Source organism: Orussus abietinus, unplaced genomic scaffold, assembly GCF_000612105.2.
Source record: "Orussus abietinus isolate OABI.00-Male unplaced genomic scaffold, Oabi_2.0 scaffold11, whole genome shotgun sequence".
NCBI lineage: Eukaryota > Metazoa > Arthropoda > Insecta > Hymenoptera > Orussidae > Orussus > Orussus abietinus.
The window spans coordinates 2,090,649-2,102,355 of record NW_019396016.1 but is presented as its reverse complement, the minus strand read 5'-3'; the positions used below and the strand labels follow the sequence as shown (position 1 = coordinate 2,102,355).

General features: G+C 56.8%; 1 protein-coding gene across 1 annotated transcript; it reads right to left on the bottom strand.

Moving 5' to 3' along the window:
- Positions 1-357: 357 nt before the first annotated feature.
- On the bottom strand, positions 358-10,884 carry LOC105704208 (plexin domain-containing protein 2). Its single transcript, XM_012433252.2, has 8 exons — positions 10,426-10,884; positions 4,212-4,636; positions 3,812-4,147; positions 3,543-3,735; positions 3,245-3,454; positions 2,722-3,117; positions 2,479-2,615; positions 358-2,420 (listed from the first exon to the last, which is right to left on the bottom strand). The coding sequence occupies exons 1-8, from the start codon at positions 10,517-10,519 to the stop codon at positions 2,352-2,354; spliced, it is 1,860 nt and encodes a 619-aa protein (XP_012288675.1). The 5' UTR covers positions 10,520-10,884; the 3' UTR covers positions 358-2,351.
- Positions 10,885-11,707: the final 823 nt, after the last annotated feature.

Genomic DNA, 11,707 nt, shown 5'->3' with positions numbered 1-11,707 from the left:
TCACGGGCAGGGTCGCGCGATCGCATCCTGTGCTGCCCTCTGGTTTCGTACGTTAGCTTTCACTAATTATCTAAATTCACAAACATCCTTTAACATATTTTAACATCTTCTATCAACAAGTGCAGCAAGCTCGATTTCGATTAACTGCCCATGACGATTTTACCAAAAATTTATTTTACCCCTTGTACCCCCGCTCGTAGCCGCAGGTAACCGTAGTGTACGGAAATTCTACCGTTTCATTTCCGTAATACTTGCATCCAGACAAAGCAAAAAAATCAAACAGTCTATATTTACAGCCAGACATAAAGTCTAATAATTATTTATTATTGTTAATAAATTAGAATGACAAAACTCCTCAACGAAAATTCAGCTTTACAACTTTATTGCAAAACTCATTCTTACTTCAGCAATACATATATCACTTGTACCTCAACATTTATCCTAACTTCTCTAATAATTTACAACACATATACCCAGGAGCATCTCATGGATAAAGAAATACATAATCTAATGCTACATTAATTAAAATATTTATTATCACAAACTATGAATTAAAATCATATACAATAGTATAATAAAAGCTTGTTGTGATTCCTCGCGAAGTTTTCTCCTCCGTGTAAAAGTCTCTTACGCGATTACACTTATTAATAAAAAAGATTCGCAATGTTCGGCTCCTAAAGTGTAATAGGTCAAAGCGACAAAATCGTAATTTGTATCTAGCTTTTTACAGTTGGTCTTGATCAAGTTTGCACGGATCGGAGAAGTGAATTAATCGATACGTCGTAATTAAGCGTTCGGTTTAATCGCAACCGTACAAAATTGACCAAATTACGATGCACGCTCTCGCGCGTAATAATATATGTTATTCAATTTCAAGAAAGGCACATCCTCAAATGGCTGATAAATTAATCGAAAACTCCTTAAAGGCACCTCTCGACAGTGATTTCACTTAAAATTAGACTGTATTAAAATACTACTATATACATTCGATATCTTGGGGTCCGATACGTAAATGTAGAGTATAAATTTCCATCGCATAATTCGAGTAGGCGCAACGCTGAAAGAGTAGGCGATTGCTTAAAAATCAATAATATATGTATATATGTATATACTCTCTCGAAATTCCGGTCGAAACTGCAGTTCGCGCAATACTCATTGATTCGCGGTATGACCTCGTGAATCATGCGAAATCGTGGAATGTCACAGAATTTGTTCCCGAATAAGAATAGATCCTCGTTAAAGTTACGGGAAACTCTAAGCGTTGGTCCCCGAAAAATGTTACGCAAACCCGGTTTCATCAACCGCAAGAGGATAAAAAAAATGGTCATTGCCCTCAGGAGCTCATCGACGGAACTATAGTTCCGTCCCGGAATCGAAACCATTCGCTCGAATTTCGTATAAAAACAGTTCTAACGGCAGCGTTTACGCATACGAAACGATCATAGGAATTTTTCTAAGGATAAAAAAACTGATTCTTAATCAATAACAAGTATATACCACATGCTGCTAAGATCACAAAATTACTCGACGTCCAGAGAATAAGAATATGTTCGCTGTCCATCGACAAGCATCGATTATGCGACGGCATTCAATTGACTCAAAAGGCACTTTGTTCGTTTCTTTTCTATTTTCCTCAGATCTTCCGACAAGCAGGAGATCGCGACGCGATCGACTCCGCCCCTGAAGAGCGTGCTCGACGTCGCGGTCCATCCCAGGCGTTAACGATGCTGTACATTAAAAACCGCGCGAGTACAATTATCCCGTTTTTTCGCGTGCTTTCCCTCTTAATTAATTTACCTATAAAACATATGAAGTCGGGTGAAAATCATACGTACACGTTTCTACAAAGGCACGGTCGGAAATTCCAAACGGTTGACCGAAAACTCCACCGAGGACCACCGAGTGGCCGAAACGCGAGACCGACCCCGTCGAGCAACGATCCAGAATTCGCGAGGAACCGGAACGGCCTGTACCTTTAAACGAACGCGTACAATTTGAAAGAATTTCCCTTCGCCACCAAGCCATACACACTTGAGACGAAACCAGCCCGAGAATCGTCCCCGCTCGTCCAGACTTTCCGTGGAGCGGATGGTCGCAGCCCCCGGAGTTCCGTCACCTTAATTATTTCGAGCCGCTCGGTCTAAAATTGGAGTACCCGCGGCCCGGTGGTTGCTTCGCCGCCGACGAACCGACCGAGCGGGGGGCCCCGAATGCGAGCCCCGAATGCGAACGCGGGCCGTCGACGACTTCCTTCGGAGAGCAGGGTCGCGGCCGCGACGCGGCTCGACGACGCGCCCGCTGGAAGGGAAGTTCGGGGCGACCGTTGACTCCATTTCCGGATACGTGCGGCATCACATGTGGATCGTCGCAGCCGTGTAGCGTGCCTCCCCTCTTCGCCAGCTCCACTGGCTCGGTCGGTACTGAAAACGGGAAGGATCATTCGCCCGGTCCCGGAGCCTTATCGCGAACACGACTTACCCTGATGAGCATCTGCCCCGACGTGCTGTGAGGATTGCGATACGCGTACGCGACCCAAGCTGCAACGCCCACCACGAGCGCCACGGCCAGCAGGATCCCAATTATACCGGAAACTCCCATGTTCATGTTGTCATCCGCTGATAATCGGAAATGCGTGCACGTTAGAGTCATGATAGAAGCGATAGTAGGGATCGCGATCGACGAGAAGCTTTCTTAAACGGTACGCAAGACAAGGCCACGTACAGTGTTCGAGCGGGCCGAGTCCTTTGGCCTGGTGACTAGGTTCGACGCTAGCCGATAATTCCTCCCCCGCGTGGACGTGGCCTTCGTGGTTCTCCGGGTCCACGTGGTCCTTGTAGACGGTCTCGGTGGACGGACAGCTGCTCTTGTCCTTGATGCTGTTCGTGTCGCAGCCCTTGACCAACCAGTCCTGCCTGAACCTGAAGGTGCCGGTGCTGCACTGGTTCAGGGTCGGGCACCACTTGCACTCGAACTCCGTCGAGTTCTCGAGGCAGTCGGAGCAGTTGTCCATTTGGTGGCACGTCGGCAACGCTCGCAGGTAAATCACCGTCCAGTTCTTGATGTCCTGCCGATTGAAGTTGACACGGTGGTACTCGTAGATCGTTTTCCTGCGAACAACTGGAACGGGGACGAGGTTGAGGCCCTTTGTCGTCCGTGGCGTCCCGATACGATCGCGACAGTTCCGCTCGTCCTCGGCGCGCGGTTCATTTCCACGGACCCCGAGCATTCGATCTGGAAAACTTACAGAATACCGTTCTGTCCATAATGTAGGCGTCGCTGAGGCCAACTTTGACGGGGTGAACGCTGTCCTCGATGTCTTCGACGACCACCGGGATGACCGCGTACACGAAGACGATGTCGCCGTTTCTATGAAGCGTCGCCTGGAAAGTGAACTCCCCGGCTTCCGGTTTGTCCTGTAAAACCACCTTCTCCCACTCGACTGTAAACGCCGTACCTAAGACCCAGCGACAACGTTAACGTTACAGGTTCGAGTCGTGCCTCGCGACGAGTCCTCCGCCCGGCCATGGCCGCCCTCTCCTTACCGTTATCGGCGTACTTGACGAAACTCTCGTTGGACGTCCGAGTGTCGAAGTTCGCCATCAAAGGCGCGATGTACTGCGTGGCTGCCAGCCAGCTGTGCACGTACTCTCCGGTATAAAGGAACCCACCGGTCGCGATGGTAATGTTTCGCACTTTGTGCCCGTAGAACGGGAAGTCGAACTCGAGCTTGACGGTCTGCGAAACATGGGAAAAGAAGGCGCGGTGAGGAACCCCTTTCCGAATAATTATTCCACTCGACGAGGGTACTAACGGCAGCTCTTCGGTGGCTGCTGCTGAGCAGGTCGTTGACCTTCAGATCCGGATGATTGTCCAGGTCGACCCAAAACTTCTTCCCGGTAGCCTCGTCGACGATGAACGTACTGTTATAATACTGATGCGTGTCCACCTCCGTCTTGGTGATATTGTTCTGGGTCAAGGTCTTGTTGGTCACGTCCGGGAACTTGGTGATCGAGATCTCGTCGGCGTCCTGCTCGGCCGTCCCGTTCTGCTTTTCCCTCTCGGAAACGGTGCCCAGGGAGGACTCCTTCTTCTTCTCCCGCGTGACGTTGGGCCACATCGTTCGATTGGCCCAGACGACGGGCTTGCCCTGAAAAACCGTCAATGCCTTGGGATGTCCGAGAGCCGAGGATCGCGGGAAGCAAACGACGTACCACCAAAGTCTCGTTTGCGGGGTTCACCGGATCGGAGATGACGACCGTGGTGTTGGCGGAGGGTTTCGAGACGTCGGTCTTGTTGTACGCGGTGCCACCGAGAGGTGATCCCGGGGACACCGAGGAGGGCGGCGAGTTCGGAGACGTCCCCGAGGAGGACGAGGAAGACGATACCGAGGAGCTCGAGTCGGTGGAGTAGGTGACGTTCGCCGAGCCAGAGCTGCCGTTCGTCCCGGGCTGGGTCGCGGTGACCGTCGGAGCCGGTGGAGCCGGTGGAGCCGGTGGAGCCGGCAGCGGCATCTCCCGGACGCCTCGGCGCCTCCTCGCGAGGTTACCCGAGCCCGAGTCCAGAAGAGTCATTTTCGGCGATGCCTCCGGATTTCGCGGCACGCTCTCCAGCGCGTCGTATCCGTAATATGTGTCCACTGGAAAGAAAAGACTCCGTTAATTAACGACCCGCGTCCCTCGATCGAAATCGCGTCTATTCTTTAAAAGCGTGACATCGCCATCGCGATCACCGATGACGGCTCCGCTCCGCTACGTAAGTCGACCGGAGTCGACTCGCCAGGGACTTTCCACCGCGGTGGCGCCAAGTTACGCGAGCGGTGCGTCTCTCGTCGCTAGACGCCGGCAATCCGTTTCGACGTCTTCGCGAGGCAACGCGGCCGTTACCGTCGGCGCCGTTTCGAATTCCGGGCGGAGCGGATTTCCTCCGGGACGGAAGCATGGCGTCGCTTCGGGATATCCACTCGCGAGTCGCCGACCTCCGGGATCGGGAAAGCCCACGCGAGACCAAACGACGTTTCCTCTTTGCGCGGTAAATTTGCGGTCGCTCGGTCAAAATCTTATACCGTACGTATCCAGACTTCGCCTCGCGGGGGAAGGGGTAAACGGTCAGTAAACGGTCAGTAAACGGTCAGTAAACGGTCAGTAAACGGTAGATCGCGCGACGAGTTTTTCGTGCATTTCCAGATCGAAACGTGGGCAATTACGCATGGCGGGACCGCGAGAGAACGAGTCGACCTCGTGTCGCATCTCCTTAAGGTGAGACGAAAGGGACATTACGTGTATACAAGTTTTTCTCCAAATTGGGGGCACCGAATCATCCGAACGACTCGACGGGGGCCTTTGGTCTACCGAGCGAGAGAGGAGACGAGGGAACGCGGGGACGTCGACGCCGAAGAGTGCGTCCGAGGGGACTTCCGGTCGACGCTCCGTTGACCCTGCCTCGTTATCCTCGGATGCGACGGTGGATGGATATCTGGCCGGATACGTCGGGCCAATGTCAATGCCACGCCCCGTACACCCGAGCCCGAAATATCTTATCAATTTTGATGCTCTAAAAATAAGAACGCGGTATGCCTCGCTTTCGGGGGTTCCTCGCGAGCGAGCCTTCCAACCCCGCGAAGGACGCGTTCGAGAATTTCGAGTCTCCGGAGGGGAGGGACCGTCCGGGCCGAAGGAAAAAGGGACGTCTTCGATTTTGATGCAAATCTCCTTTCGGAAACGCGGGGACGCGATCCCGCGTAGGAGGGGCGACGCGTTGCGCCGATCTTATCGTGAAATATGGTTCCGGTCGCCAAGGTCATCCGCGGTCGAAAAAAGGTGGAGCCGTCCACGAGCCGCGGAGCGACCTCGGAGGTCGCAAACGGGAAGAGGACGAACGGAATTCCCGAATACGACGCGAAGGTCGGGAGAGGGTACGCTTCTCCGTTCGCGATCGAGTTTCGCGACTCCGTCGTCGAGGATCGCCGAGGAATTTGTCGACTAAGGCCTCGAGGTCCTCGCCGGTCGAACGATCGCTTGCGACACGCCACTCGTTCCGGAGGACAATGGGAAACGCTCGGCTCGAGCCGTTTTCCCCGCGGGACCGCGATTCTCGGGACGGGACGTACGTAATAAAAGAGAAACGACTCGTTGCCGGCTCCGGGAAAAGTTTCCTCCGGTAAATCGAGCGACCGAAAGAGAAAAATAACCGAGAAACGGCGGAGCGATATGAAATTCAAGGAACGAGCCGTCTCCTGAGAGCGGTTCCCGACCGGGACGACATCGACGGGAAAAATTGCCTCTCCGTCGATCGGCGCGTTTTCAAACGGCAGCCATCCGACGCTCGCGACAAAGAGACGCGGCACGACTCGCGTCCCTAATGACCCGACGCTAATTGCGCTCAATTGTTCCAATGACGTTTGGTCGCTGCCACGGAGGAGCGGAGGCGCGGAGGCGCGTCGCCCGCGAATTCTGGGCTCCGAGTTTCCCGCCGCGACGACCTTCAGGGAGTTGCGTCGCCTTTGCGCCGACCCGGCGAGGGGGGAACCAGTTTAAAAGTTTAAAACCGGTGACTCATGCGACACCCCGTAAAAATAGCCCGAGCGCTCGCGGGGAGGAGCCGAATTCGGCCCCGAGCGATTTTTCCGCTTCCTAGACGCTTCCTCTCCCCCCGGAAAGTGCTCCCGTCGACGGGACGGAGGTCCTAGCGGGTTTCCGAGCCGCGTTCGTATTACCGTTGAGCCGATATCGTAACGAACGATTCGAGCCGAGCATCGTTTACCCGGTCGTTTGGCAAACGATGGCGATAAGTCGGCGAAACGCGTACCCGGGTCTCGTCCGCCGCTGGGAAGTCGATAAGAGTCGTTTAGCCAGGAGACGCTTCGACCGTGCGCGAGACGACGCAACGAGCGACGGGTGTCGCGGAATTTTGCCAACCCTCCCAAACGTCCGTCCCGTGCCCCTAAGATGTCGATCAAACTCCCAGGGGATCGTTTTCATTTTTTCGTTCCTCTTCGACCTTTGCCATCGGCAGTCGCGAGCAGTCGCGAGTTATCCGCCGACGGCGACCCGAGGACCGTGGGTCCGTTGGTCGAGGACGAATCGAACGTCCCGACGGATTCCACGGAACTCGCAGGATCGCCGGACACCCGCGGAGCGGGCGCCATCTTGTCGACTGCGCGCGCAACCGACTCGTTTTCCAAGATGGCGCCGATCCCGATCGACCGCCTCGGCGAGTCGCGGACGCGAACGCCCGATAGCCCCGAAAAAAGCCGGATAAGTAACGGAAATCGACCATCCGCGATTTCCTTCGATGTACTCGAAGCGAGATCCGTCGACAACGCGGCCGGAGGACGTGGATTTTCGCGCCAACGAGCGGGGGGACGACGACGACGACGACGACGACGACGACGACGCCGGGGAAGAAGAAGGAGCGGAGGGCCAAAGACCCCGCAGAGGCAGCCTTGGTTTTCGGTGAAAGCGCCCGTTGTCTTCTCGCGGGAATCGCCGACGTTGCTCGGCAAAAACCGGACATGCCCGAGCGACGCCACCGTCGATTTACCATCCGCTGGCTCGGCCTCTCGTGGAGAAAGGAAAGCGCGATAAACGGAAGAAATGTCGGCCCTCGATCGTCGATTTGAAAAAGATTTCGGGAATATTTCCGCGGAATTCCGCCCGCGGCCAAGAGGAAACGTATCGGCCACGCGGACGCTCGCGATCGCGCGCGATCGCGCGCGCCTTACGTAAACGCAAGGACGCCCTCGTTCCGCCGCGGGTGAGCACCTGCGCCTCCGCCGGAGCGGCCAGGATAAAAATACCTAGGGTCGCTGAATTTATTAGCGAGAGCTCGGGCTCCGGTCGGGTCCGCCGGATACCACCGGGAACGAGGGGCTCGATGAAAACTATTTCCTTCCTTGAGAACCGATCGCCTTTGGCGTCGATGCTTCCCGGCATTAAAATTCACGATTTTCCTTCGCGAGTGCCCCCTGGCAGCAGGAGACAGGAGCCGAAACCGTTGGAAGCGGGCCGAGGTGACTCCCGAGGCTGCCCCATTACGAGCTCGCTACCGAGGCACGCGGTTTCATTCGGTCAATCGCTCGGCGAAAAGCCCTCTCCGTTAACGAGGTTAATGGGGATGCGCTCATAAATCGCCGGCCCCTCGATAGCGTCGGATGCTCGTGCCGTCTCCGCGTTCCCGCCCGGCCGAACGGCCGTCTCTTCCGTCCCTTCGTCTCGCGTTTTCCCCGGCACCTCCTCGTTGCGCCCAACGGACGCGGATCGCGCGTTGCTTCGTTTTTCCGTTCGATCACGACATCTCGAATGTCGAATTCCTCCGATCGATCGCGAGCCCGCGGAAGCGAAATTGGGACCGGGAACCGGAGGCGAGCCACGAGGCATAAACGATAAATCATAAACCGCGAGCCAGGGCGTTGACAGCGACTTCCGGTTTCGAGCGCCGTTTTACGAGGCTTTCCCCCGGGGGCGACCCTCGACCGACGAGACCCGAAGAGGTGGAGGGATCGTTTCCCCCGCACCCCCTTTCGGCCACGCAAGACGAGCCCGGACCAGGTTTCACCGCGAAGAAAGGGCCCCGGCTTCCCGGGGAAGAGGGGAAGGTCGCGCCGGCGGACTTCCGGCTCGAAGCCTTTCCCCGAGGACCGAACGAGGGGGCAACGAACTCGGAGATTCCCGCGAGTCCGAGAGACTTTCCGGTAAATTTGCGCACGTTAGTGGACGCGAGAGCCTTCCCCGAGGATTCGGCAGGAGAAAAGGGAAGAGTTTCCGGCGACCCGTCGCCGATCGATCAACGATTTCCTGCGGCAATTTTCCCCAAAACCGCGGTCAGAGCCGAGAAGGGTCGACGCGGAGGCTCCGCAGAAATTCGGCCGAAAACTCGCCGAGGCCTCGTGCCGCATCTCGCGGCGATTAAAACGCGAAACGCGGGAACCCCGATAAGATTATACCGTATCGCGTTACGTATCCCCGAGAGAGACGGACGCGCCCGGGCGAAAGACGGCGGACGTCGACTCCGCGCGCCGGGAACGACGATTTCCCGGAAGGTCGGCGAGGATAGACAAAAGACGGGCATTTCGCGGCGGAGGGAAACGCGAAATTTGTTTGCCGGGGAGCGAGAGCGACCGTGGTCGAGCTTCGTCGTTCCCGTCGTCCCGGGTCGAGGCGGAGGAATAAGGAGGACCATCGTCGAATCCTAGAAATGCCTCGTTAGGGAGTCGGAAATGGGCGAATTAAAGCCCGGCGCACGTAGGCGTGCCCCGACGCGGATGCGAGCCGTCCCACCTCGAAAGACCCTCGACGTCATTCGGTGGACGTTTGGGCGATCGATGTCGGGGACCGTAAATAAGGTATCGTTGACATCGAAAGAGAGAGAGAGAGGAGCCGAGAGTTCCATTGCGCGTAGTTCGATCGCTCGACGTCGTTTTTTTTTTTTTTCTTTCCTTGGCAATCAAGTAAAGCGCGCAGTCATCTCTCGAGGAAAACTCGGCCTCGCGAAAAGAAGGAAAAATTCCCTGTCGCGGCAACACGGGAAAGTAACGGCGAAACGAGAAGGGGGACAATCGGGGCTATCGAGGAGATCCCCTAGCCGTAACTTATTATTAGACGTTATTCAGCGCTCGCCCCGATAAGGCTCGAGAAGAAGAACCGGGAGAGCGAACGGCGCTCTATCGATAAACGGTCCATTTTTGTCTCCGACTCTCCGCGAATCGATGCCATCCGGAGACCCGCTCGACTATCGTCTCGGCTCCTTCCCTTTCCCGTTCCCGTTCCTTTTATCCCGCGAAACCCAAGTTCCCCGCGCATACGCGACGCGAGTTATCGTCCCGATAACTCGGCCGTTGCGAGCTGCCCGCGAGGAAAAGGACGGAGGAGTCGCGAATACGTGTTTTTTTGCCCGGTTTCAGCCGCGCGACCTTTTGTCCGAGATATCGCGCTATCGGGGCTCCGCGTCGTCCGAGACCCTTCGAGTCGCGACACTTTTCGATCGTCGCCGCCTCGTCGAATGCGAGGAACGGAGAATCGCCGAGGGAAGACGCGAAAGGGAACGGTCCGTTCGACGGGTCTCCGTCGCGGCCGAACCGCGCCGTTCGACCCCCAGGAGGAAACGTACGAGCCACCGAAAGCCATTGTTCGGAGTCGAATCGAAAACGATCGAGTGCCGTTTGCTCGGCAAATTGGCTCGAGCCAAACGGTCGTTTCGGCGTGGCCGAGCCTCGATCGGGGGGACAGCGACGCGACCGATATTTTTTTTCCGAGCGTTAGGAAGTAAACGTCGCCCCGCTTAAGGGAAAAAAAACGCCACGGAACCTCCCGGAAAGGGGCACCCGTTCTTCTTTTCGCGGCCCATCGGCGACCGTGGCGAATCAACGAGTTCCTGCCTCCCCGCGCCCCTGTCGGCAGCCGTCCTTGACGGTTTATCGCGCGGTCTCACCTGGTTCGCCAAGGACATCGCAGCTGGCCAGGAGGCAGGTCGTCGCGAGGAGCGGCAACAGGCGCCAGGCGACCCACCGGCTACGGCGAGCCATGCCGAAGACGGCCGAAGACGGCCGAACTCGGCCGAGCGCGGGCCCAGCTCGAACGGCTCCTTTCCCCTTTTCCCCCTTTCCCCCTTTCAGGGCTCCTTCGCCGTTCGCCACTCTTGCTCTCTCTCCGAGTCGATTTTCTGCCTCTTCTCCGAACTTTCCCGACGTTTACGCCCGGCGGGCCACCGTCGACGTTTTTGATTTCCGAAAGCGAGAGGCGACGGCCCCTCGACGGGTCGCAACGAACTGCCGCTCGACGGGACTTTGTTCCGAAGCCTCAAACCGGTACCGGAGAAACGAGGACTCGCGCCGAGAACTCCGAGAACGGCATGGCCGCAACGCACTGACCGCTGCCGACCGGGCGAGCGGAGAGCCGAGTCCCGGCTCCTCTTTCCCCGCCCCGGGAGTCGCGGCGGGGAGCCGGAGGGGGCAGGGCCGGAGACTCGCGTGCTTTCTCCCGTATGAGCGTCTCCGTCGCACTTATCGCGAACGCGGCCCGACGAGGAGGGAGCGGTCTCCCGGTAGGTGAAGCGGGGAGGAAACTGCCCGGTCGCGATCCGACCCCGACTCGAACCGACCGATTGGCCGCGAAGGATGCGAGGTAGGGGAATCGCCTTGGTAACTGCCGTACCTTGCGGCATCGCGGCGTTCTCGTCCGTTCTCGTCGCCCCCGTTCCCGGGGAGCGGAGAGAGGGAGACGGACTGGTATCTTTGGACGGTGGCCGGAGGACCGGAATCGGCGGCCGACGTCGCGCGTCTTTGCCCCGCCCCGATTGGCCGGATGACGCACGATGACGCGGTTACTGGCCGGCCCCCGGAGGGCACGATGGACTTGGATTTCAATTTCCTCCTTCGATACCCTTAGAGGCGGAGTCTAATCGGAGATGAGTCGGGAGATCGCTCACGGGCAGGGTCACGCGATCGCGTCCAGTGTCGCCCTCCGGTGGAAGATGCGGATGGCTAATGCACTTACCACCCGTTACCTCTCAATGGCGGTCCAACTCGTTTCCGGTGGGGGCTCGCGCCCTCGCGATGGCGGTGCCATCTGACAGTCGACGGTGGGGGCTTACCTACGCTTACCGACGCCGAGTCGGATTCGATGGGAAGAGAAGAACCATCGTGGCGCCCTCTTCGGCTTTGCCCTTAAATTACCTTATTTACTTTTTTCGCAAACGATACGGTCAAAATGAC